The 22,826-nt window shown below is 36.6% G+C and overlaps 1 protein-coding gene across 4 annotated transcripts in view; it reads left to right on the top strand.

Moving 5' to 3' along the window:
* The window catches only part of NEBL (nebulette), a 376,811-nt gene that overhangs the window by 219,131 nt on the left and 134,854 nt on the right, over positions 1–22,826 (top strand). For all 4 annotated transcript variants that reach the window (XM_054695126.1, XM_054695124.1, XM_054695125.1 and 1 more), the window contains exon 4: positions 8,245–8,352. In XM_054695126.1, the coding sequence (XP_054551101.1) occupies positions 8,245–8,352 (108 nt within the window). The remainder of the gene's footprint in view (positions 1–8,244; positions 8,353–22,826) is intronic.

Raw genomic sequence — 22,826 nt, 5'->3', positions numbered from 1 at the left:
ATGCATTTATAGTTTAGGCCCCATTTTTTTTTCATTAATTGTAGATAACATGTTTTACTTTGAATTGGCAATGGCATTCTCCTCCCCTGGCCTGATCCTTATGAGTAGAGAATGAAAACATTTTTTTTCCTTCAAATGAAATATCTGAAAATACATTTTAAAATGAAAAGGTTGGCTGTGCTAAACATCATTTGGGATGAAAATTTTTGTCCTTTTTTGTGGCACCAACAAATAATGAATTAGATGAAACTTAAGTTATGTAAATCTGGCATCCTTCACTAAGAAATAATAAATTGGTTCCACATTTCTCTCTTCTGATTTTAGGACTTTGTTTAAATCTTTGTTATGATAGTTTTCATTTTTGTACTATTTTGATTGTCAGATGAATTTAAAGATGGCATCTAGGGAGATGCACAGGGAGATTTCTGCTCCCTATTAACTCTGTTAACACCTCATACTCCCTTCTTTATTAATAACTGGGCATTAAAATGCATACCTATTAGGATTAGTCAGAAGAATAATATCAGTAATAGTAGATTTTAACTTTCATTTAATTTATTTACATTGTTTTTTAAGTCAAATTTTACTGACTTACCTTTTTTTTTTTTTAAAAAAAGGATTAATTTTGGGGGGTAGAGCTTCACACCTCCACATGTGCATTGTTTCATTCTCTCCACAAAAGCCCCCCATACCCTGCATGGTTCCATGAACCCCACTTTCTCCTGTTCCTTCCCCTCTTCTCCTTCCCTCTGATAACCTCCGTGTTTTTTTTTTTTTTTTCAATAGTCTAAGAGTTATTTTTGTTATTTCGTCATTTGGTTTTCTTTGGTTATTAATATTCCACAAAGCAAAACTGCCCTGTCATTGTCTTTTACTTTCTGACTTATTTTACTTAGTGTGTATACCCTATTTTGATCCTCAAAAGGCTGAAGACGCTCCCAAGTGCAGGTGGCCAAGTGCCTGGCCCATGTGGTCCAATGAGTTCTCTCCATGTGTTGCTCCTGCAAGTCACCGCATGACTGAGGGAATTGGGTACCAACCTCTCCCTTCCCATCGTGCCTCTGTCGTGGGATATGTTGAGGGCTCAGGGCAGCCCTGGGGCTTAGGAGAGGTAACAGCGCCAGGTCTTCTCATTATCATTTCACTGGCTTCTCCCAAAGGGGCAGTCAATATCATACTACAGTTATATTTATTTTGTACATGAGGAAACAGGCTCAGAGAGAATGAGTAACTTGCCTGAGGTCACACAGCTAGTAAGAGATTTGCCAAATTCTTGAGTCTGACCTGTTAACTACTAAGCTACATTTTAGTGTCTTAAGGGTAATCTTAAGTATCCTCTTGAGAAATTATGTTTTCTGAGTATTTTTTTAGGATAAAATTTAAATATAAAATTTTTTTTAAAAAGATTTATTTATTTATACTAGAACCCGTGTGTAGGCCAGATGCGTGGGAGGGTGAGAGGATTCACCAGAGACAGAGTGGGGAACAGAACAGGCAGACTGACAAAATACACTGCTGAGGGGAGCAGTGGGTGAGACAGGAGAGGTCTGCCGCGCCATGTGGGTTGCTCCGAGGCTGGCGGGGATGGAATCGACACTGCAGAGGCTGCAAACAGCTTCACAGTGCTGTGCTCAACCTCCTGCACCACCAGGGAGGCCCCCTCAAATGTTTTTTAAGCAAAGGAATTCCAAATCTAATATAGTTGGATTGTGAATATACACAGAAAACTGACTAATCTGTAAATATCAGTAAGTACGCCTGTGAGTGCAGTGGAAGGACAATTTAAGGCTCAGAAATCTATGAAAATCATTTTAAATGCTTTTTAATCATATTTAAAGAGGTAATTAAACATTTAATTTTATTTAATGAACCATAAATTTACAAATTCTGAGATTAATTTATAAAAAAGCTAATTTGCTTTTCATCTCATTCGACTTAACATTTGTTAAAATGAATGTTACTTTAAAAAAAGTTGTTAATTAGATTTCCCTTTGTAGTTGTTTAATTCCCATCTAGCATTGTGAGATTAGTCAATTTTATGCATTTTTTAAGATTTATTTATTTATGCATACAAGAGCTGGGGTACAGGCCAGAGATGCAGGGGGGTGAGAGGACTCACCAGAGACAGGGTGGGGAACAGAACAGCAGACTGACTGAAATACACTGCTGAGGGGAGCAGCAGGTGAGGAAGGAGAGGTCTGCTGCGCCATGTAGGTTTCTCCCTGGCCGGCCAGGTATTGAACTCGTATTGCAGAGGCTGTGGATTGCCTCATAGTGTGGTGCTTAACCCCTTGCACCACCAGGGAGGCCCTTATGCATTTTTAGATTAAAAAAAATAACACTAGATAGTAATCAGTCATGAAATAGTTATTAAGCTTTTAAAATCTGGTTAGTATCAAGCAAAGTACAGTGACTTCGTAAGAAGCATCTGGTCCACATTCTTCAGTACTTTAAAATCCACTGAACTATATAAGCTAATACATAATTGAGTGCTAAATTTTGCAGACCAAACTAAGAATTTTGGATGTAGTTTAAAATGATGTAACGCTTACAATGTCCCCTTGAAGAAATATAAGGTATTCATCATGTCTTGAAAGATGATAACATTGGTCATTGATGTCATTGAATGAGATGAAGACTTAAATGTGTGAAATAAAGAGTAGAATAACATGAGTTATTCTGGTTATATAATTGAAGTTCCCAGAGGTTAAACAAAAATCTTAAGTAGAAGAATAGAGAAAAAACATGAGAACCAGGAATTCAGTTGATATTTTCCGTCAGGTTTAAAGACAAGAATTGAAAAAAAAAATAAAGACAAGAATTGAGTTTTTCATATCTGCTTGAAGTTTCTTCATCTTGAAGAACTATATATTGGCAAAGATTGAATTGAAGCAAAAGGTAGGAAAAGCAGAAATTGATAGTGTGGAAATGTGGTATACAGGGATCCCAAGCTTGGACTAATGAGGAATAGTTGTAGTAAAAGTGGGTGCTTAGCCCATTGTTTAACCTCTGGGAACTTCAGTTTCCCCATCTCAGGGTTTAAAACTCTCTCCTTGCTTTCCTTTAAAATGTTTTATTTGTAAAATAATTAATTGATCAATAAAAGAGAATAATATAGCACACATGTAAGTTTTACAGTATGCTAGTAAAAGGATCATGCATGAATCCACCTTCCAATTTAAGAACCTGAACATCAGTGAGAACACTAAAGCTGCCTGTGTATCCATATGAATGACCTCACCACCCCCCTGGCTATCATGCACATCAAATCTTTTGTCTCCTCATTTATTTAGATGGGTGTGTATATTCGTTGCCTTTTTTCCACCTTCAAAGTGTTTCTGAGACTCATCCGTATGGACCCATGTAGCTGTAGTTCATTTATTTTCTCTCCTGGGTAATACCACATTGCATGAATATACAATAATTTATTCTCCTGTAGAATAGAGAATTATTTACATCATTTCCAGTATTTTTGATAAGACAAACACTGCTATTATGAACATATCAGTCTGTGTCCCAGAAGCTCATGGTTGAGGGTATCTTTGGAAAGGGGCTTACTTGGGAATAGAGGTGTGAGATGTAGGCTGTGCCCATCTTTGCTACTCACTTCATTTCCTTTCAGCTTATTCAATAGTTTACCAGTCTGTTTCCACTTGGCTTCTTTCTTTAGAAATGACTTTAAAAGAATGGTCTGTCTCATTAGTAGTTTTCATCTTGCTCATTGTTTATGTCACTGTCATCATCGTTATCATCATCATCATCATCATAATTATGGTACTTATAGAATTTGGAGCAGAGAACTTAGATCTTAGAATTAGCAAATAATTCAATTTGCTACTCTGTCCATTATGTTGCTTTTCAAAAGTCCTCTTTTTTACTCACTGTGAGTCTTTTTCTTTTTTTTTTTTTAAGATTTTATTTATTTATTTATACAAGAACCGGGGTACAGGCCAGATGTGTGGGAGGGTGAGAGGATTTACCAGAGACAGAGTGGAGAGCAGAACAGACAGACCGACCAAATACACTGCTGAGGGGAGAAGCGGGCAAGACAGGAGAGGTCTGCTCGCCATGTGGGACCCTCACCGGCAGGCTGGGATCAAACCTGCGCTGCAGAGGCTGCGGACACCTTAACAGTGAGATGCTCAGCCTCTGCCACCAGGGGAGGCCCATGTGCGTCTCTTTCTTAAGCTGGGCTAAAACAACTCTAGTAGTTTTGATTTGCATTTCCCTGATTACAAGTGATGTTGAACATTTTTTCATATGCCTGTTGGCCATTTGCATTTCCTCTTTGTATACCATCTTACACCAGTGAGAATGGCACATATTAAAAAAACTAGCAACAACAAATGTTGGCAAGGATGTGGAGAAAAAGGAACTCTCCTGCACTGCTGGTGGGAGTGCAAACTGGTCCAACCACTATGGAAAGCTGTGTGGAGATTCCTCAACCTACTAAAGACAGAGTTTTCATATGATCCAGCAATTCCACTCCTAGGTATTTACCCAAAGGACACAGAAACATTAATTCCAAAGGGCACCTGCACCCCTATGTTTATAGCAGCATTATTTACAATAGCTAAGCTTTGGAAACAACCCAAATGCCCAAAAATAGATGACTGGATCAAGAAGATGTGGTACATATACACAATGGAATATTACTCAGCAATCAAAAAGATAAACACATGCAATTTGCAACAACATGGATGGAGCTGGAAGGGATCATGCTCAGTGAAATAAACCAGAAAGAAAAAGAATACTGGATGGTCTCACTCATAGCAGGAATCTAGAAAACCTAAATAAAGGACCAGGAAAAAGAATAACTATAAGAAAGAAAAACTAAGAATCAAGAAACAGCTATAAACCAGAGACCCACTATGGGGGGGTGGGGAAAGGAGGGGTTGGGGTGAAAATAAGGGGGGTGCAATTGTATGGGGAATATAAAAATAAATAAATAAAAAAAAATAAAACAACTCTAGTGTCTCGGCTCTTTCTCTCTGGGAATTGTGAGCACTACTTGCTGATGACTTCAGCCACAAAATTTCATTGAGCATGCACACTTTGGAAGTAATGATGGCACTTAAGCCACAAAATCATTTCTAAAAGTTAGTAAGAAGGAGGAACTGATATGTGGTAACAACCTACAAGGGCATGTCCTTGCTTTATGCTTTCACATAAACAAGGGCATGTCCTTGCTTTATGCTTTCACATATTTAACACCTCCAAATATTAGGTAGTATATTATTTTGGTTTTCCATTTTATAGCTGAAGATTAGGAGTATTAGAGATAATGGAACACATTAAGATCACAGAATAGAATTAGGGTTTAAATTTAGGTTTTTTTGCATTCACTACTTATGGATTGGAAGAATTAACATTATCAACATTGCCATCCAAAAGAAATTTCCAGATCCAATACAATTCCAATGAAAATCTCAATGACATTCTTCAAAGAAATAAAACAAATATTGCTGAAATTCATATGGAATCACAAAAAACTTAGAATAGCCAAAACTCCCCTGACTAAAAGGAAGAAGGAGGTATCACACTCCCAAACTTGAAACTATATTAAAAAGCTATAATATAAAAAAAAAGCATGGTACTGGAACAAAACAGACACACAGACCAATGGAATCAAATTGAAAACCCAGAAACAAAGCCACACATGGTCAATCAATCTATGACTGCTGATGGTAATGCAAGCTGATCCAACCACTATGGGAAGCTGTGTGAAGGATCCTCAAAATTCTAAAAATGGATCTATCATATGACCCAGTGATTTCACTCCTACGAGTCTATCCAAAGGACGCAAAAACACTAATTCAAAAGGAAACCTGCACTCCTGTATTTATTGCAGCACTATTTACAATAGCGAAGATATGGAAACAACCTAAATGCCCCAAACAGATGAACGGATCAAGAAGATGGAATACTATTTAATGATCAAAAAAGATAAACTCATACCATTTGCAGCAATGTGGGTGGTTCTGATAGGGATTATGTCTTAATTCTGTACTCCCCCCCTCCTGTGACCTTCCTGCCCCATTCTCTTTGGCTTATGGTTGTGCTATGAGGGCAAACAAGATACATGTGACTGGAGAGAAGAATCCTTTTATTTCCCTCTGTTCTCTGCTCTCTTTTTATATCTACTTGCCTCTCAGAATCAGACTGAACCATCAGATATAGCATTTAACATTAGGCCTAAGTAGAGAGATGGTATGTAAGTGGGTGGGAGTAGGAAAAAGAGACAGGTATGCAGTGTGGATAGACAGGGTGCATTTGTGCTTATGTTTGTACCAAGAGTATATGAGGCATGGCTGTGGATTGCACCATTAACAAGGAATAAACATCTTATAAAACTCTGCAAAGCCCACTTACGGAGATGATTGTATACGCTTCAAAATAGTCATTTAACTAGACAAGCACAATCAGATGATTCTTATGTATCTTGTGACTGTAGAAAGAACTATTCATCAACAATCAACTGAAACCCTATGATTCTGGAATTTAATGGTTTTTCTTTTCACTTCTTTCTTGGAAATTGCCATTAAACAAACAAACAAACAAGCTAATCACAAAAGGAAGATGTAACTGTGCCTTCTCTGAAAGGGTATTAGGGATGTTAGAACTTGGCTTATAGATTTTCTTCTTACGTCTTCATGCCTGTTGCTATGATAACTTTACCATCTTTCTTTTATTATTTTGCATACTCTGCTCCCGAGTGCTTATTTCAAGCAAAGCTAAATGGCTTCCCTGCTTAGTTTGGCATAAAACATGGAGAATGTACTGAGGTGTGTGTTTTCTCACATGTTGGGGGATTGAGGGATAGAAGGCTGATCTCATTCAACATTTTCTTTGGAAGAAAAATAATGTGGTTTATATGACCTTTAATTTATGGAAATAGTAAAACAGAGGGTTTTACTAATTCTATAAATTTAAATGAAAATGGGGAGAGAAATTAGATATTATTTAAAAATTAGAGATTCTTAAACTAAAAGTGATGAGAGTATGTGAATCTTTCTGTTTTTTCTCATCTGGGATATTTTTTTTTTCTTTCAAGCTTTTCTGGTAATGGGAAATCTTCTACTAGCCTAAAGGACAATCATACCTGAGAGAATTGAGTAATTGCAGATCTAACTACACAAACAGTCATTCTGAGCCTAAGTGAACTTTTTAAATTTATGCAGAAAGTTACACTTACAAAATCATGTTCTTATTAACTACCCTAAATGTTAATTCTTAATTTAAGCATTATTTGAGACTGATAATTATGAATGTAAAATGGGGATTATATGGGTTATCAAAAATATATTTTTCAATTTCTTGACAGTTAGGTTTTAAAGAAATAAAACAGTCAAAGTGATGGAATCTTCATAGACATTAATAAGCAGAATATTTAACTGGTGTTGCAGTTATTGTCATTATGTTAATAATAGGAGATGGGGCGCTAGTAAGATTAAGCATTAGCTATTCCAGTCCCCTGAGGAAATTCTAAAATTCAGCTTCACTGGGTTGTAATTAGAAACGAAGTGTATTTAAATACCAAAAAAATCTTAGGTACACAGTATGCCAACCCATGTGCTTGAAGTCTTTTAATCACTAGGTGTGGCCTATTTTATAAATATTTCCATAAGCATTTGCATACCTGACATTTGACAGTACAGCATTGTATAATCTTATCCATATGCTTTGCCTTATGAAATAAAATAAAAGGTTCCTAGGGATGGAGCTTGTTGAATATTTTGCTTGTCCCTCTCCTCTGTGGTGCTGTCTAGCCTCAAAATGATGCCTTGTCAACCACAGAACAGGCATTGGAGCAGAAGATTTTGCTTTTTCTTCCTACATTTTTTTTCTTTAGCAGTAGTGCAAATATTAATGATGATAATGAGTATTTGGAATACTTGCTTGCTTGCCAGTTGTGTTTATTAAGACAGTTGAACCAGTCCTTACAATCTATTAGAAAGCATTACTTAAGTGTCATTGTTGTTGTCACTGACTTATTGATGAGACCACCAGGCACAGAGTGGTTTAGTAACTTGTCTAAGGTTGCACAGTAAGTGCAGCTGCTGGATACAAACCAAGATGACTGACCATGCCTCATGGCTTATCTTATGCCACTTGCTGATAGAGTTGTGTCTGGAGGCATTGTTTCCAATTATAGCAGCTTCTTTGACCCTGGCCTATTCTGAGTGGGATTTGTGATTCCTCTGTTTTTTTTTTTTTTTTTTTCCATCTCCCCTTTTCTGTTAGGTTAAGTACAAAAGAGATTTTGAAGAAAGCAAAGGGAGGGGCTTCAGCATTGTTACGGACACTCCGGAACTGCAGAGACTGAAGAGGACTCAGGAGCAAATCAGTAATGTAGGTGACTGTTTGTTGAGTGACATGATCATGCTAACTTGTGTTTCTGGATGAGAAAGTGATGTTGTCACTTGGAAGTGTTCTTGTTTCTGTGGGACGCAAGCACTGCTCAATGTACCATTAAAATATGCCTTGTTCATCTGTTAAATTTCTTCCCTTTGATTTCATCACAGTTATCTAGAGCCTAACACTTTAATACCAATGATGACATTTCTGCATAAACATTTAATTGATTGAATTAATTTATTAAACACATTTACCAAGTAAATCAATTTAACTGAATAAATTATGTATTCAGAAGTATCATTGCTAGTAAAAGAAGTCATTTCATTTTGAATAGTTCTCAGCTTTTGAATTTTTCCAAAATAGGACTTAAATAGTTAAATTAAAAAACCTGGCAGGTAACTTTTTTCTGTGCATGAGAATCAACATATGCATATAAAGTTAGATATCATTACGTCTCATATTTACTGAATCTTTGTACATAAGATTTTGTACTTAGGTATTTATTGAAATGACTTATTACACCTAATTTTTGAAATGAATATTTACATATAGCTGTATTGGACTTGAAAGCTGCATCTTGTACAGTAACATTTTGTTTTTGAAAAAAAATTGAGACTAGCAGAAGTTCAAAAGACCATTAGGGACTAAAAAGTGTTAATTCAGTATTTAACAAAGGTGGATAAATTGTTCTTCATTTTTGTAATTTGTAACTATATTCCAAAGTATGATGTGAAATGTGTCAAGATAATTTTTCACAGAAAAATATGTTCTATAATAGGTATCCAAGAGGAAGTATGAATGAAAATCAACAACTGTGTATATGATATAAAAGTCTGAGCACATACGATAGTCACACCCTTTTTCTTGGGAACTGTATTTTGTGTGTTGCTTGTACAGTCACTAAAATTTGTATATATAGTTGTTGTAAGTAATGCAGTCTTCATTTTTCATGGTATGTTTAGCAGATGGTTTTAAACGCACTGATACTTAATCATTATCATTATGTATAGAAATATATATACTTACATTATGATATTTTGTAGGTCAAACTATAGGACATAAATTGAGAATGTTGTTTGTCTAACGTTCAAAATCTGAATTACTTGATGTTTAGGAAATGAGAGGAGATGGAGTAAACACTTTGTTTTGCCATATTCTCTTAGATTTATCCATTGTTTGCTCTTTAAATGGACAATTTATCCTAGTGAGGACTTTTTCCCCTTTGAAGAGAAAAGTTTGAACTTCATAGCTTTTGTCCTTTATTTTTTCTGCTCATCCCAACAACCTACCAGAAGAGTACTCTCATCTTTCTTCTTGCTTCTTTCTTTAAATCAAAGCCCTATTTTTTTTCCTTTAAAAAATAGCAGTTAGTGATATATTTCACTGGCAGTTACATTCATTAATGTTTCTTTTGGGAATTGTTTTCGGTGAATTTTTATAAAAATAATGCTGCACAAAACAAAGTTATATCATAAATCTTCAGCTATCACAGAAATATATTTCAAAAAGAACTAGACATTTCTACTTAAGACATCCATGGGACAGCTAACATAAGGATTGCGACTGATTAAAGGTAAGCCTTTTAATTTATATTCAAATTAAGTCAATATTCATATTTAATAAGCAAAGAAATGTTCATTTCATCAACCTTTATCATTAGCAGGAATATACATTTTATTCAATACCAGAGGCTGTTTGCAGATCCATTCTTAATTATGCAAAACCCCTTATAACACAGGTACGTATAAATCTATATTTATCATACACATAGCAGTATGCACAAACAACATTTACATTAAACCTATAATTTAGATAATGCTATTTTTAAAAAGCTTATAATTCAGAAAACATCTTAAAATTTTCTTTTTACAATTGTTTTAATGTCAGCCACCATAACATTCTTGTATGTAGTTTTTTTAGCTATGCTGAGGCATTCATGTTTAGATAGCAGTAAAAAAAATAGATTTCATAATATTACTGGTAGGGATTTACTCTTTAGGAAAGGTGACTGTTAAATATTCTGAGGTCTAATAAATTTGTTATTCATTTATGAGGCTGAGACTTCATGAACTTTTTCCATGACCTCACATGCTTTTCCATATTACTCAAGGATCTTTTTTCAAAAAGAAACTGGGGTTAACCTGAAAGGGGTACTTTGGCTAGTCTATTTTTCCATATTACTTTCAGATAAACCCAGACATAAATAAATATATTGACCTAGTCCAGCCAGATATTGTTGATGGTGGCCTGGATTGTGTCTCTTTTGAGAGGAGAAAAGTCAGACTGGAGAGCTCAGAATCTTCCTGCTGGAGATGGTGGGATGGAGTGATCTCCTCCTGAGAATTATGAGGGACATGAGATTGAGCCCCTAGTTTAACACAGGTTGATAAAGGTGGGCTAATTAAGTCAGTATCTTTGCAGTCTTTGTTGCTTCATTTTCTTCTTTGTTTTTAGTTTATCTTTCAGTATTGTATGGATCTTTCTAAACTATCCCTTTTCTAACCCCCTTTGTACTAAAGAAAGTATAAAGACATAAAGCAGTGTATTTAATGACAACGCCTAGGTATTTTGGGCAATATGTTACGGATGAATGGTCATTTTTGATTGCTTGGGTCTGTGTCAATGTTATGAAATTTTTTCAGACACCCTCCTACTCATTTGCCCAGGATTTGAAATGATTTGGAAATGCCTCCTCAGCCTGCATATATTACTGAGATGTGGGATAGAACATAACTGTAAATTTGAAATTGTGTGTAATGAAAGGGGTTAGCCCCGGCTTCTTTCTTTTAGTATCTATAATGACAATGTATTGAACATGGAGATTTATAAAGTGCTGCAATTTAAAATTTTTCTGCTATATTACCCACTTAGTATAGCTGCAGAATAAGAAAATAAGATGCAGAAATAAGAAAAGAGGCAGGATGTCAGAATATACAGAATGAGTAGAAAGAAGCAGAACTGATTTCTAAAATAGAGAAATATTTTTTCCATGCAATTCCAGATAATGTCTAATTGCCCCTCCTCCATAAATTCTAAGGCATAAATTTAGAAATGAGGGAAATGTCCTAGTACATCTCCATGTTTCTTAGTAATATTTTAGGAAAATATTCCTTATGGATGATGTATAAACATGAATTGAGGAATACTGTGCCTGTGAACATGTTCAAGAACCTTTTTTTTTTTTCTGGTGTCCTTCTAGCTTTAGCTTGTGTAGGTCACTGTAATGATCTTCTAATTCAGGTGGTTACCACGTTCAATTTTATAAGAAGTGCATTCAGATTACCTGCAGCAGAAGAGCAGAGCAGAATCTCCTCCAGACATCTAAGGGACTTGGCCTAGCTGTGGAAAGATTATTGATGTGTTTCATTCTCCCTGTTTATACACTAATATTAGCTGCCCTTTCAATTAGTTGAGACAGTCTGTGGATAAATTGTGAAATAAAACGGTGAAGTCCAACCTCAAGAGACTTTTGCAATCTTTGTATGGTAGATAAAAATCAAGATGTTTATTTTGTAATTTATTTCAGGTAGAGAAGAAATATCCTATGAAGGGGAAGGGAAAAACCCAGATGACAAAATCCTATATTTTTATGGACCGACTGAAATAGTAAGCGTGCCATTATGTGATTTGTCAAGATTTGTGTCTGTCCTTAGCTCACAGAGGAAAAGATTGTGTGTGTGTGAGAGAGTGTGTGTGTGTGTGTTGGCTGCATTGGGAATCTTTGTAGCCCCCTTTTCTTAGATCATTGACCCAATGACAGTAGTATTTTTGCTTGCCCAATATTCTTTCTCTTATTCTGCCAATATCTGTAATTTTTGGTTATCTAGCTTATTTTGCAAATGCCCTTCTTTTATTCCTATTTTCAATTTAACTTACCCATTTATAAGAGTACTTACTAGCTGTAAAGAAAAGTGAAAATTGAAGCCTTTTATAAAACAGTACTGGAAAAAGGAGTCTATCTGTAATTTGATAATATAATGTAATTATTCTTAATTTTTTGTTACAGCTGCATAATTTTTTATTGACTTTTTAGAATGTAAAATAAATTATATGCCCATTAATAAGCTCATATGGATATTGCTGATTTAGTTCTCTGTGATTTTATGGGTTAGCTTCAAAAATATTAGATTATTGGAGGTAAACATTGCCTAATAATTGAATAGCAGTGTCTATGGACTGTTAAAAGATTTGCTTCAAAGTTAGGTAGAGTGTAAGGGTGAGCATGAGGGTAGGAACGATTATCTAGGGAATTGGTCTCTGTTTGTAATTTAAATAAATCATTTTGACAGAGACTGACTGTGGCCATGTTCAGGCTGCTGACGGTGTGAAATTGAGTTGTATGGTGGACAGGAGACAGGCAGGCAGGAGAAATCCCCAAAGGCAAAATTTGTTATGTAATTGGGTCAACTCATGCATGAGAAATGCATGCTAATTGTAATCTGGTGGCAAAATTATAGTGTATGAGGCAATTAGGTCTTATATAAACCTGAACAACTGACATGGAAGGATTTTCTTTTCATAGTCAGCAAACACAAAAAAAACGTTATTCTTAAAGACAAGAAAGGTAAAAATTAGTCATTCATTGTTGAAATAGGTTATTCTGTTCCTTATATAAGAAGCATAACTTTTATAATTAATGAAAAATTTATATGAAAGCTGCTGATTTTGAGTAGTAAAGCCCATTACACTAAGTAGCTTGAAAGGAGAAGGGGATGATATTTTTGTTTTAACTTATATAACTGGATTAATTATCACAGAATATTACTTATGAGATCAATGGTTTAGATGTAAGCCCCTGAAGGGGATAGTATTTTCACTGAGTGAATTTATATATTACTTTAATTGTCTTCATACCTCATTTCCAATTTACCTGAACCAATAACACCAATGCATTCCTAAGTGACAGTGAGCCAGTTGCTTTATCTTTAAAGCAAAAATCAAATAAGTCAAAGATAGTGGTGGGACAGTAACACATATTTTCCTTATAAAACCCAACACATGTATAAATGCTTTATTCCTTTTGAAACACTTTGACATACCCATTCTAATTAGATCTCTGAACAAACTCTCCTCAGGGAAAGTATTTCTATAAGGAATACTTATACTTTCATAAGAAAAATGTATGGAAAATTACCTCTTGGTCCTTACTCATTTCCAAATTGTGGTTTCCTTACACTTGGTTTTGCTTTATTTTTCCACGTAGGGCAGAACTTCAAAGATTGATTTCTCCTTTTATCCTCAACTTTTAAACCACAGTTCACTTAAAGAAACAAATACATCCCAGACCAGTAATTACTTGTGCATGGCAAGAACAAGAGTTGTGGTTGTAAAATGCCATTGTCCAAAGGGGAGGTGGGGAAGGCCCCTCATAATAAAAGAATTAACATGTATGACATTTTGGGAAGCAGAATAAGTATCCAGCACACATTTCTGAAGATCCTTCTTTGGTGAAATCCCTTTTCCTCCACTCCTTGGCCTTTCGATTCTACTGTGTCCACGCTTGTATCCTGCCTGAGTTATTGCAGGGGCCTCCTAAGTAATCTTATCTCCTTTCAGGCTCTATCTGCTTCGTCCATTGTATCCTAAACACTGTCACCAGACGTATCTAAAACCTTTCTTTCATCAAGACCCTGATTACCCCACTAAAATACTTTCCTTGGACCCCTGCTTTGAGTTGGATAAAATATAATCTCCTCTGTCCTTTAATTTTGACTCTAGGAACCCTCTACAACCTTTCACTTTTTTTTTTTCTTTTTTACCTTATCGTACACTGCTCTTCAACACTACTCTTCCATTCTTTTAGGCCAGGATACTTAATTCTTTTCTGGGCTTTTGCATGAATCATTCCTTGTTTGAAACAATTTCACACTCATTGCAAATGACATCCCCACCCCCTGATTGTAGACACACACTCAGCGCCAGCCCCAGCAATCTTTCTCGTCCTCGTCTGAATCATGGTAGCACTTTGTAGAATATTACTATTATCTGACTCACTCATTTCACACATCACATTTTAGCCTTAATTGGCATTTCTTGTATTATGTGTTTTACATCTCTAACTTCACAAGGGTGGAAATCATCCATTTTTCATTTCCTTTTTTCCCTGTCTCCAAGAATGCACAGCGTGGTGTTTTGCACTTTTTTGTCAAGTCCTAATTTAGGCTTTTCCCATCATTACTTGTGGGAATAGTCTCTTGAGCCTTCTCACCTGACACAGCACTGCCTCTTCTTTCTCAACTGCTCTTCCTATAATTTCTTGCAGTCATCCTAAAATGCATTTCTTGATTATGTCACTCTCTCCTCAACATCCATTAATGGTTTCTTATTGCCTTTGGAATAAAATTCAGAGCCTTTAGTATGGCATGTGAATCTGTCCCTGGTTTAGTGCCAGCTGAGATCTCTAGCCTACATGTCCTTGTGGGACTTTGAGCCCTATCTACTTCAGACTTCTGTCAAGGGTCTGCACCATCTCTGATTCACATTCAGCCCAGAGGCTGCCTTCTCCTCCCTGACCTTGCCCTTCCTCTCCCCGTTCTTGCCAGTCTGATTTCTATAGCTGCACTACAAGCTTTTTCCTTCCTGCTCAGACCTCTGTGAAGATGAGGGCTGTGTCTTTTTCTCGGTAGCCTCAGGTCCTACCATGGAGCCAAATTTGATAAATGAATTAACTTCTGGCGCCAGCAAATCCTCCCCTGACTTCTTTTTCTGCCCAAGACTTCTAGCCCTGGGGTGGCTTAGCTAGTAACTTCCCTGAGAAACTCCCCCATTCTGATACTTTGAGGATGAATCCTGGCCTCCCCCCAACATTGGGGTGAATTTCATCTTATAATGGAGATTATTACAGGCAGTTCTCATTTTTCTAGACTTTTTTTTAACCAAACATCTCTTTTAAGATCTGTGTAGACCATGGTGGTAGGCAATGGGTGCCTCAGGGGTGCATGCACCGTGTTAATTATGCCTGAGAGGGGAGATCCTATACTTCCAAAACACTAAAAGTGATGTAAATCAATGGTACTCCAAAAACAAAAACAAAAACAAAAAGATCTGTGTAGATATCACATAGATTTTCTTCCTTAAAACTCCCACATCTCTCCTCCATTCCATCATTCTCCAGCACAAAGTAGTTACTTAATAAATATTTGTTCTGTGAATGGCTAAATTCTTTTAAGGGTGTTATTTTTTCCATTTCTTATGGCATTTTTTGGGGGAAAAGTCTGCCTTTCCATCCATTTTTCAGTTTAGGAAAATAAGAATATCTCCTAGGATATGTTTTACAGGAGGGCAGGGAACTAATTTTTCAATATAAAATTGCTTGTGTTCAGACTAGTGTTTGACACAGAGCAGTTGCTCAGTAAATGTGTGTTGAATAAATGAATGAGGCAATACTATTTAAAATCTTGATTCAGTTTTCATTTTCTTTTTTTTTTTTGAACGCTCTTTTCAAGAGTCCATAATGTCTAAAATTGCTTTGAATTTGGTCATTTGTCTTGTGCTCGTGGGTAACACCTACCACTATATTATATAGACAAAACTTAAAAAGTATCTGAAATTTCTTTCAGATTTTATTATATTATCCCTTTGGAACATAACTGTAGTGAGTACATGCTGAATATTAAGGAAAGATAGAGGGCCTCCCTGGTGGCGCAGGGGGTTGAGCGCAGTGCTGTGAAGCCGTCTGTGGCCTCTGCAGCGCCAGTTCCATCCTAGCTGGCTGCAGATATACCCACATGGTGTGGCAGACCTCTGTTGTCTCGCCTGCTGCTCCCCTCAGCAGTGTGTTTGGGTCAGTCTACCTGTTCTGTTCTCCACTCTGTCTCTGCTGAATCCTCTCACCCTCCTGCACATCTGGCCTGTACCCCGGTTCTTGTATAAATAAATAAATCTTTAAAAAAAGAAAAAATAGAAGTTTTACATTACAACAGATATATATCTGTTGAGTCTTATACAAATATATTATTATTAATAATTATTACACATAATTATCATTCTAGTGGACTGTTGGAGATAGTTTAAAGTCTGTTGTTTTTTAGTTAAGTATAGTAGTGATGTGTCATTTTAGCTTATTAAGAGTCATGAGTCAAGGGAGACATATAGAGATTTAATTAAAATTCATTATAACCCAAATCAAGTTTATGCAATTAGAGAAAATTAGATGATTTGAAAGTCAGAAGCAAGAATATCTTTTTTCAAAAAAAGTATATGCAGATATGCTTTTTAATTTGTTTTATTTTTCTAGAAGAATTATGTCATAAAATTGTTTTTCTTTGTATTTTTGTTCTTACATTCTTCCATGGCTTGTTCTTTCATCATTGTTGGGACTGTTTAAAAAGCCTTTTCTCTTCTGTACAGAATCATAAGCAAAACTGTAAGAGGATATCTCTTAGCTTCTGTTTGAAGGAAATACTGCTTTTGTGACACTCCCCTACACTCTTCTTGCTTTTAAGGATATGAAACAAGAAGTTATGATCATTTTTTGGTTTGCTCCCATTCATGAATTATTTTTCCTCCTGTGACTGTTTAACAAAGTCAGTTTTTAATGTGTATAAGCTTTTGTATCATTGCTTTCTTTGGATTATGAAAGTATTTGAATTTGCCTGAGTTTAGCAAACTATGAAAAAGAATGGAGATTTAGAAAAAAGAATAAAAGAAACCTTTAAAATAATTCTGTTCTTCTTAATACTGGTTATTTATGATAGAGAAAATTGATTCCCCCAACACAAACTGATTTCAATAATTACTTTTGATGTGGAATTATTACTAGGCCTTGAGTAAAACTGCTCCCACCCTCTTCTGTATCCTGCAATACAGTGCTTTGACAATAAAGAATAAGACAGAAGTTGCCTTCGCAGTTACTGTACATGTGCAATGTATGTTTGTCATGTCGCACCAGTCTCTGAGATTACAGAAGAAATGAGAAACCATTGTTTATACTCGGCCAGGCTCACACTAGGACACGTGAAGTGAATGGGAAAGGCTTCAGTGGAGGGGAGGGCCTTAGTGGACTAGAAGGGCCTGTGTGAGGGAGAAGATGGTCTGAGCAAAGGTAGAGAAGAGGAGAGAATCTGATAAAGTTAGGAACAGTCAGCATTTACTTGTTAGAGAGCGACAGCATTACTGAAATGTAGGTTGTGACAAGATTGTTGAAACAGTGGAATCAGATTTTCAAATGTGTATTTTTTTGGTATCTACAAATACAAGAATTTTCTCTGAAAGAAAATAACTTCTGAAAAGCTAATTTGACATGTGAAACATTTTCAAGTGTTTATGATAGCCTGGCCTTGTGTTGGGAGGTGGGGCTTATAGCAAGGAGGGGAGAGACCTTGCGTTGGCCCTTGGAGCACACGCAGATCCCTGCAGCATGCTGGGAAACACCCTTGGTAGAGGGAAAGGTGGGTGTTAACATCCTAACAACCTGGGCTGCAAGGTGAGGGGATCAAATGCCATCACTTTAAAAATAGTTTTTGAAGAATTTTTGCTACTGTTTTTCTTGAATAGTAATTCATATTGTTCGTTTATATCAGAGGTACTGGCAGTTTTGGCTTTAGCTTTGCCTGCCTCCCTTCTTCTGTTTTCCTATTTCCTGTGGGTTCCCCGAAAATATCATTCACAATGAGTCAAACCATAGTATTATACATAAAATGTACAAAGTTTTAATTCATAGAGAGAATGGGTTAGCATATTGGGATGGCTAAAAAGATCATTATAAGTATTTGCATACATTTAAAGGTTCAGACATTTGTTCCCTTTATTTTGGGTTTCAGTGCTTAAGAAGAGGAAAGGTTTTGAAAATGAAACTATGGCCATTTTTCTTTATCTTTCCTTCCTCCAAAGTCTTTCAGTGATAGTTTTGAGTTAAAAAAATTTTCATGACTTGGTCCAAAGTACTGAAGAAACATTTTGTCTTAAAAAAAGCATGTATGTGAAATGCATGTACAGTGATGTGTATGTTTTTAGGCACGTGTGGTGTGTACATGTGTGTTTGAGTGGAAAGCTACTGAAAGAAAATGATAAACATTGGTTAGTGCTGTTTGGTTCCCACCTGCATATTTTTGGCCCAGTCTGTGCTGACAACAAACCTCTGGGATGTCCCCTCAGTGCCGTGGGGTCTTTTCCTGCCAAATATTGTTCTCTTGCAAGATTAAATAGCTGAATCAGTGTGGCCCAAATCTTGATCCTGCTGAGAATATTAAGACTCCTGCAGGTTGTAATACAGATTAGCTGGTGAGAGCTCTGTTGGAAAAATAAAGTGAGTTTCTCTAAATGAATTTAACAACTGCTGTGAACCTTTTTGTGTCCTCCAGCATGAGGGTGTGCTGGCAGTTAACCATTTGTTTCCCTCATTTTCTCCAAAAGTTGTTTCAGTCCACCCCTGGGCATTTATTGTAAACATTTTCATAATTATTGCACATTTATGTTTTGCCAGATAATGCATTTGATGTGTTAAAATTACTAAGTACTGTGAAGGATGTCATTATTTACTCTATTCATTTGAGGGGGGAAACCATTTTTTGCACTTATGAAATTAATTTAAGGGCACTGATATGCCTTGTATAATTAAGTAAAGCACCCCACTGGGTTATTTAGAGTAAGCTGATTAGCATATTGCTAATAATTCCGCTCATAGGCCTTACATTAGTGGTAAAAAAAATTGTGAAATATTTAGTAAGAGGCAGGATGGATGACTAAGTTATTTGCATTGCTTCCAACCTCTGTTCCATTACTGTTTCTGCTTCTGAAGTTAGGTTATCATCTTTAAAACTTCTAAATTCTGTCAAGATTATGATGCTTCCTCCTAAAGAAAACAAATGAAAAAAATCAACAGTACTTCCAAATTCTATAGGATACACAGATTACATGAAAATAATTATCTGTTAGATTTTCTGACTGTGACATCTGGATAAGTTCATTTAGATCTATTTTGGGGGCCCCTTATCTTGCTTATATACAAAGCTTGTGCTCAGTCTACTTGTGAGACAGTCCTCCCATCTGCTTCCTACATTATTATCTGTTTGTCTCTTGACACCTCCAGTGAAGTGTGTGTGTGTGTGTGTGTGTTGGTATGTGTGATTTCATAGTACAAATGTCTGTGACTGTGATTTGTAAGTGGCAAATATGATGACTGTAATACTAAGAAGCTGGTCAGTGCTGTGTTTACTTTTACAGATTGCATCTTAGATTATTGTTGCTATTGTCTTTAAATTTTAAATAATATTTAAATGTATAATGTCTTTAAAATTTAGACAAATTTTTAAAAAAATTTGTTACCATAAGAACAGCAAATGGAGGTGAAACTGTGCTGAGAGAAGGCATGAGAAATGGGGAACAGTGTCAGATTTGTAGCCTTCAGCCTGTCTTAATAAAAGAGAATGTATTTTGCAGTTACCTTATATAATGGAGTCAGATAAAGTACCACCTGGTCTGCAGTTTGTGTTTCTGATTATTTTGGAAGTTAGTTTACAACACTACCACTCTGTCATTAAGAGTTGGGGCTATGATAAGCTTGCAAGTGGTGTTTTTTTCCTCTTTGCTTGATTTCTCTATATTCCACATATAAGTGAAACCATCTGATATTTATCTTTTTCCTTCTTACTTATTTCCCTTAGCATAATTCCTTCCAGCTCCATCCATGGGAGAGGGGTCAAAACGGTGGGGGGGGGGTGCTGGGGACCAGCCTCCAGCAAAATGTCATGTCAGGGGTTCCTGAAAGGATAAGATGGCCTAGGTGACACGTTAAGGGGCTGAGGGGAAGGGGATGAGGTAGTGAGGAGACACTGACACTTGATGAGGTGCAAGTATCTTCTGCTGAGAGGCTCGGCAGGTTCTTTATTTATACATTTTTAGCAAGCAGTGAGATTACATTATCATGTGCATAGAAACAAAGCAGAAACAATCAGTGCACCCCTTTTTCCATAGGCTTTTGGCCACTATGTGCTCTCAGCAAGAAGGCAACCTTCAAGGTTAATAAAAAAACTAAGCCTTACACTAGAATTCATTGTTTCAGCTAAACAATAACTAAGACAGTAAGCTGCCAGTACATCCCTATCAGCTGAAGCCTAAGCAAGAAAAGACTTTTCTTATTCGCATGGCCTTCAGCTGGAGATCTGCTGCTACTCAGCTATCAGAACTTTTTTTTACCTAGAAACTTCTTACTCAAATAGCTTCATTAAAAACTTTCCCAAGAAACTTCAAAAGAAGGCAAAAGAAGGATCCACTACAACTGTTGTGTTGGATTGCTTGTCAGGCATGCACAACAAATTGTCTCCCATTGTCAAGTGGGCCAAATTGTTTAATAACTAATTTCTAAACAGATAATTTTCCATGCCATTCACTTACAATATGCTGATACGTATAATTTATTGCCTAATATACTTTCTGATAAATTTTTCTCTTTTTATGACCAAGAACAAAAAGCAAAGGGATGTTAGATCTTTAGCCCCATGGTGTGAGGCCCTTTTTCTTAGCTGCTTGCTAGTATCTTATCTGGCTGAGGTAACAAGGCCCCCTGCAGCAGGGGGGGAAGAGCATAAGTGGGGTATAGGTGGATCACAGGTGCTATGGAGGTGGGAGAACTACGAGGATGACACCTGCGGGGAGAAATCAAATAATATCCAAAAATTAACAAGGATGTAAGAAAACAAATAAATAAAAATAAAAAATGATGCATCAGAAAAAAAGAAAAGAATTGGACCTAGAAGCAAAGTCTTCTGACCTCCAGTCTGCTTGACCTTTCATTTTGGATGTTTGATTCGTTGATCACCTTGGAGGGCATTGTTGAAATTTGTAGTCATTCAGAAATAGAATTTCAAGGTGCATTAGAAGAAGGACTCCTAAATATTAAACTGTAAATCCTCCAAAACAGCATTAATGGCACCAAAAATAGTAATAATTTCAAGTAGATGAATTGCTAATGGATTATCCTTAATAAATTCCATTGGGAGGGCCTCCCTGGTGACTCAAGGGGTTAAGACGCAACCTATGAAGCTATCCACAGCCTCTGCAGCATGATCCCCGGCCAGGGAGCTACTCACATGGCTCAGCAGACCTCTCCTGACTTGCCCGCTGCTCCCCTTAGCAGAATGTTTGGGTCAGTCTGCTTGTTCTGTTCCCCACTCTGTCTCTGGTGAATCCTCTTGCCCCCGCACCTCTGGCCTGTACCCCAGTTCTTGTATGCATAAATCTTTTTTTTTTAAGATTTATTTATTTTTACAAGAACTGGAGTACAGGCCAGAGGTGCGGGGATTCACCAGAGGATTCACCAGAGACAGAGCAGGGAACAGAACAGGCAGACTGACGAAATATGAGGGGAACAGCGGGTGAGACAGGAGAGGTCTGCTGCACCATTTGGGTCTCTCCCTGGCCGGCCAGGATAGAACCCGCGCTGTAGAGGCTGCGGACAGCTTCATAGTGTGGCGCTCAACTGCCTGCACCACCAGGGAGGCCCCAATAAATAAATCTCTAAAAATAAAATTCCATTAGGATTTCCATGTCTACAATCCCTGATGCCAGTCTCCCAATATTGACTATATCTCTTTTTAGATAGAGAAATGTGTCCCACATTTTAAAACACCTGCATAAACTTATATACAGTTTAAAGAATAGTAATAAAAAAAACCCCACATACATGTAACCACTATCCAGTTTAAGAAACAGATTTTTGAACACTTTGGAAGGCCTCTGTGTACCCCGCATCCTCCTGACTAGGAACCAGCAGCACAAGGGTCACAATATGTGGAAAATACAAATTTTCATAGTGTAAGGTTGAGACAATGATATGAAAATCCAATTCTCATATATGGAAGCAATGTACATACTTTTGGAGAAAATTTTGTTGTCATCTTATAGCATTAAAAGCACACACAGTCTGTAAGGATTTGTCTTCATTTAGCTGTTCAGGACTCAAGCACCAGCATGTCAGTCATTGTGTCGTGTGTCCCCATCTTAATTAGGTGACACACTCCCTGAATAGAGAGTGGGGGCAGGAATAAATATCAGGAAGGGCTCACTTGGAGCTGGAAGCAGTCTTTTTGTTGTAAGATTATTATTCTTTATAATTATCTCTTATTTGCATTTGTTATTTCACTTGTTTTTCTCAACAGTTCCTAGAAATAGTTGTCATTATCCTCATGTCATATGTGAAATAAGCTCAGGGAGGATAAGTAAATTACCTAAATGTATATCACCAGTAAAGAACAGAGCTGTTTTATTTTCACCCCCTTGACTTCAAAGTACAAAATTCTGGGATCACTGCTTACATGTTGTATCTAGAATCCTGGTGCCATAGAGCAAATTTCAGAGATACTAGCTGCTTTATGTTAGTATAGAAGTTAATATATCCTTAAATGGCATTTTGGATGTCTCATAGTAAAATTAGCACCAAATTTAGTCTTTTCAAATTTCTTAGCACTGGGAACAGAACTTTAGCACCTCTAAGTAGAATGTTCCTTCAAATGTTCCTTTATGTGCTGGGA

The sequence above is a fragment of the Talpa occidentalis genome, unplaced genomic scaffold (assembly GCF_014898055.3).
Source record: "Talpa occidentalis isolate TD23 unplaced genomic scaffold, MPIMG_talOcc4v2.1 talOcc4.14, whole genome shotgun sequence".
NCBI classification, from domain to species: Eukaryota; Metazoa; Chordata; class Mammalia; order Eulipotyphla; family Talpidae; genus Talpa; species Talpa occidentalis.
This window is presented reverse-complemented; position numbering and strand designations above follow the sequence as displayed.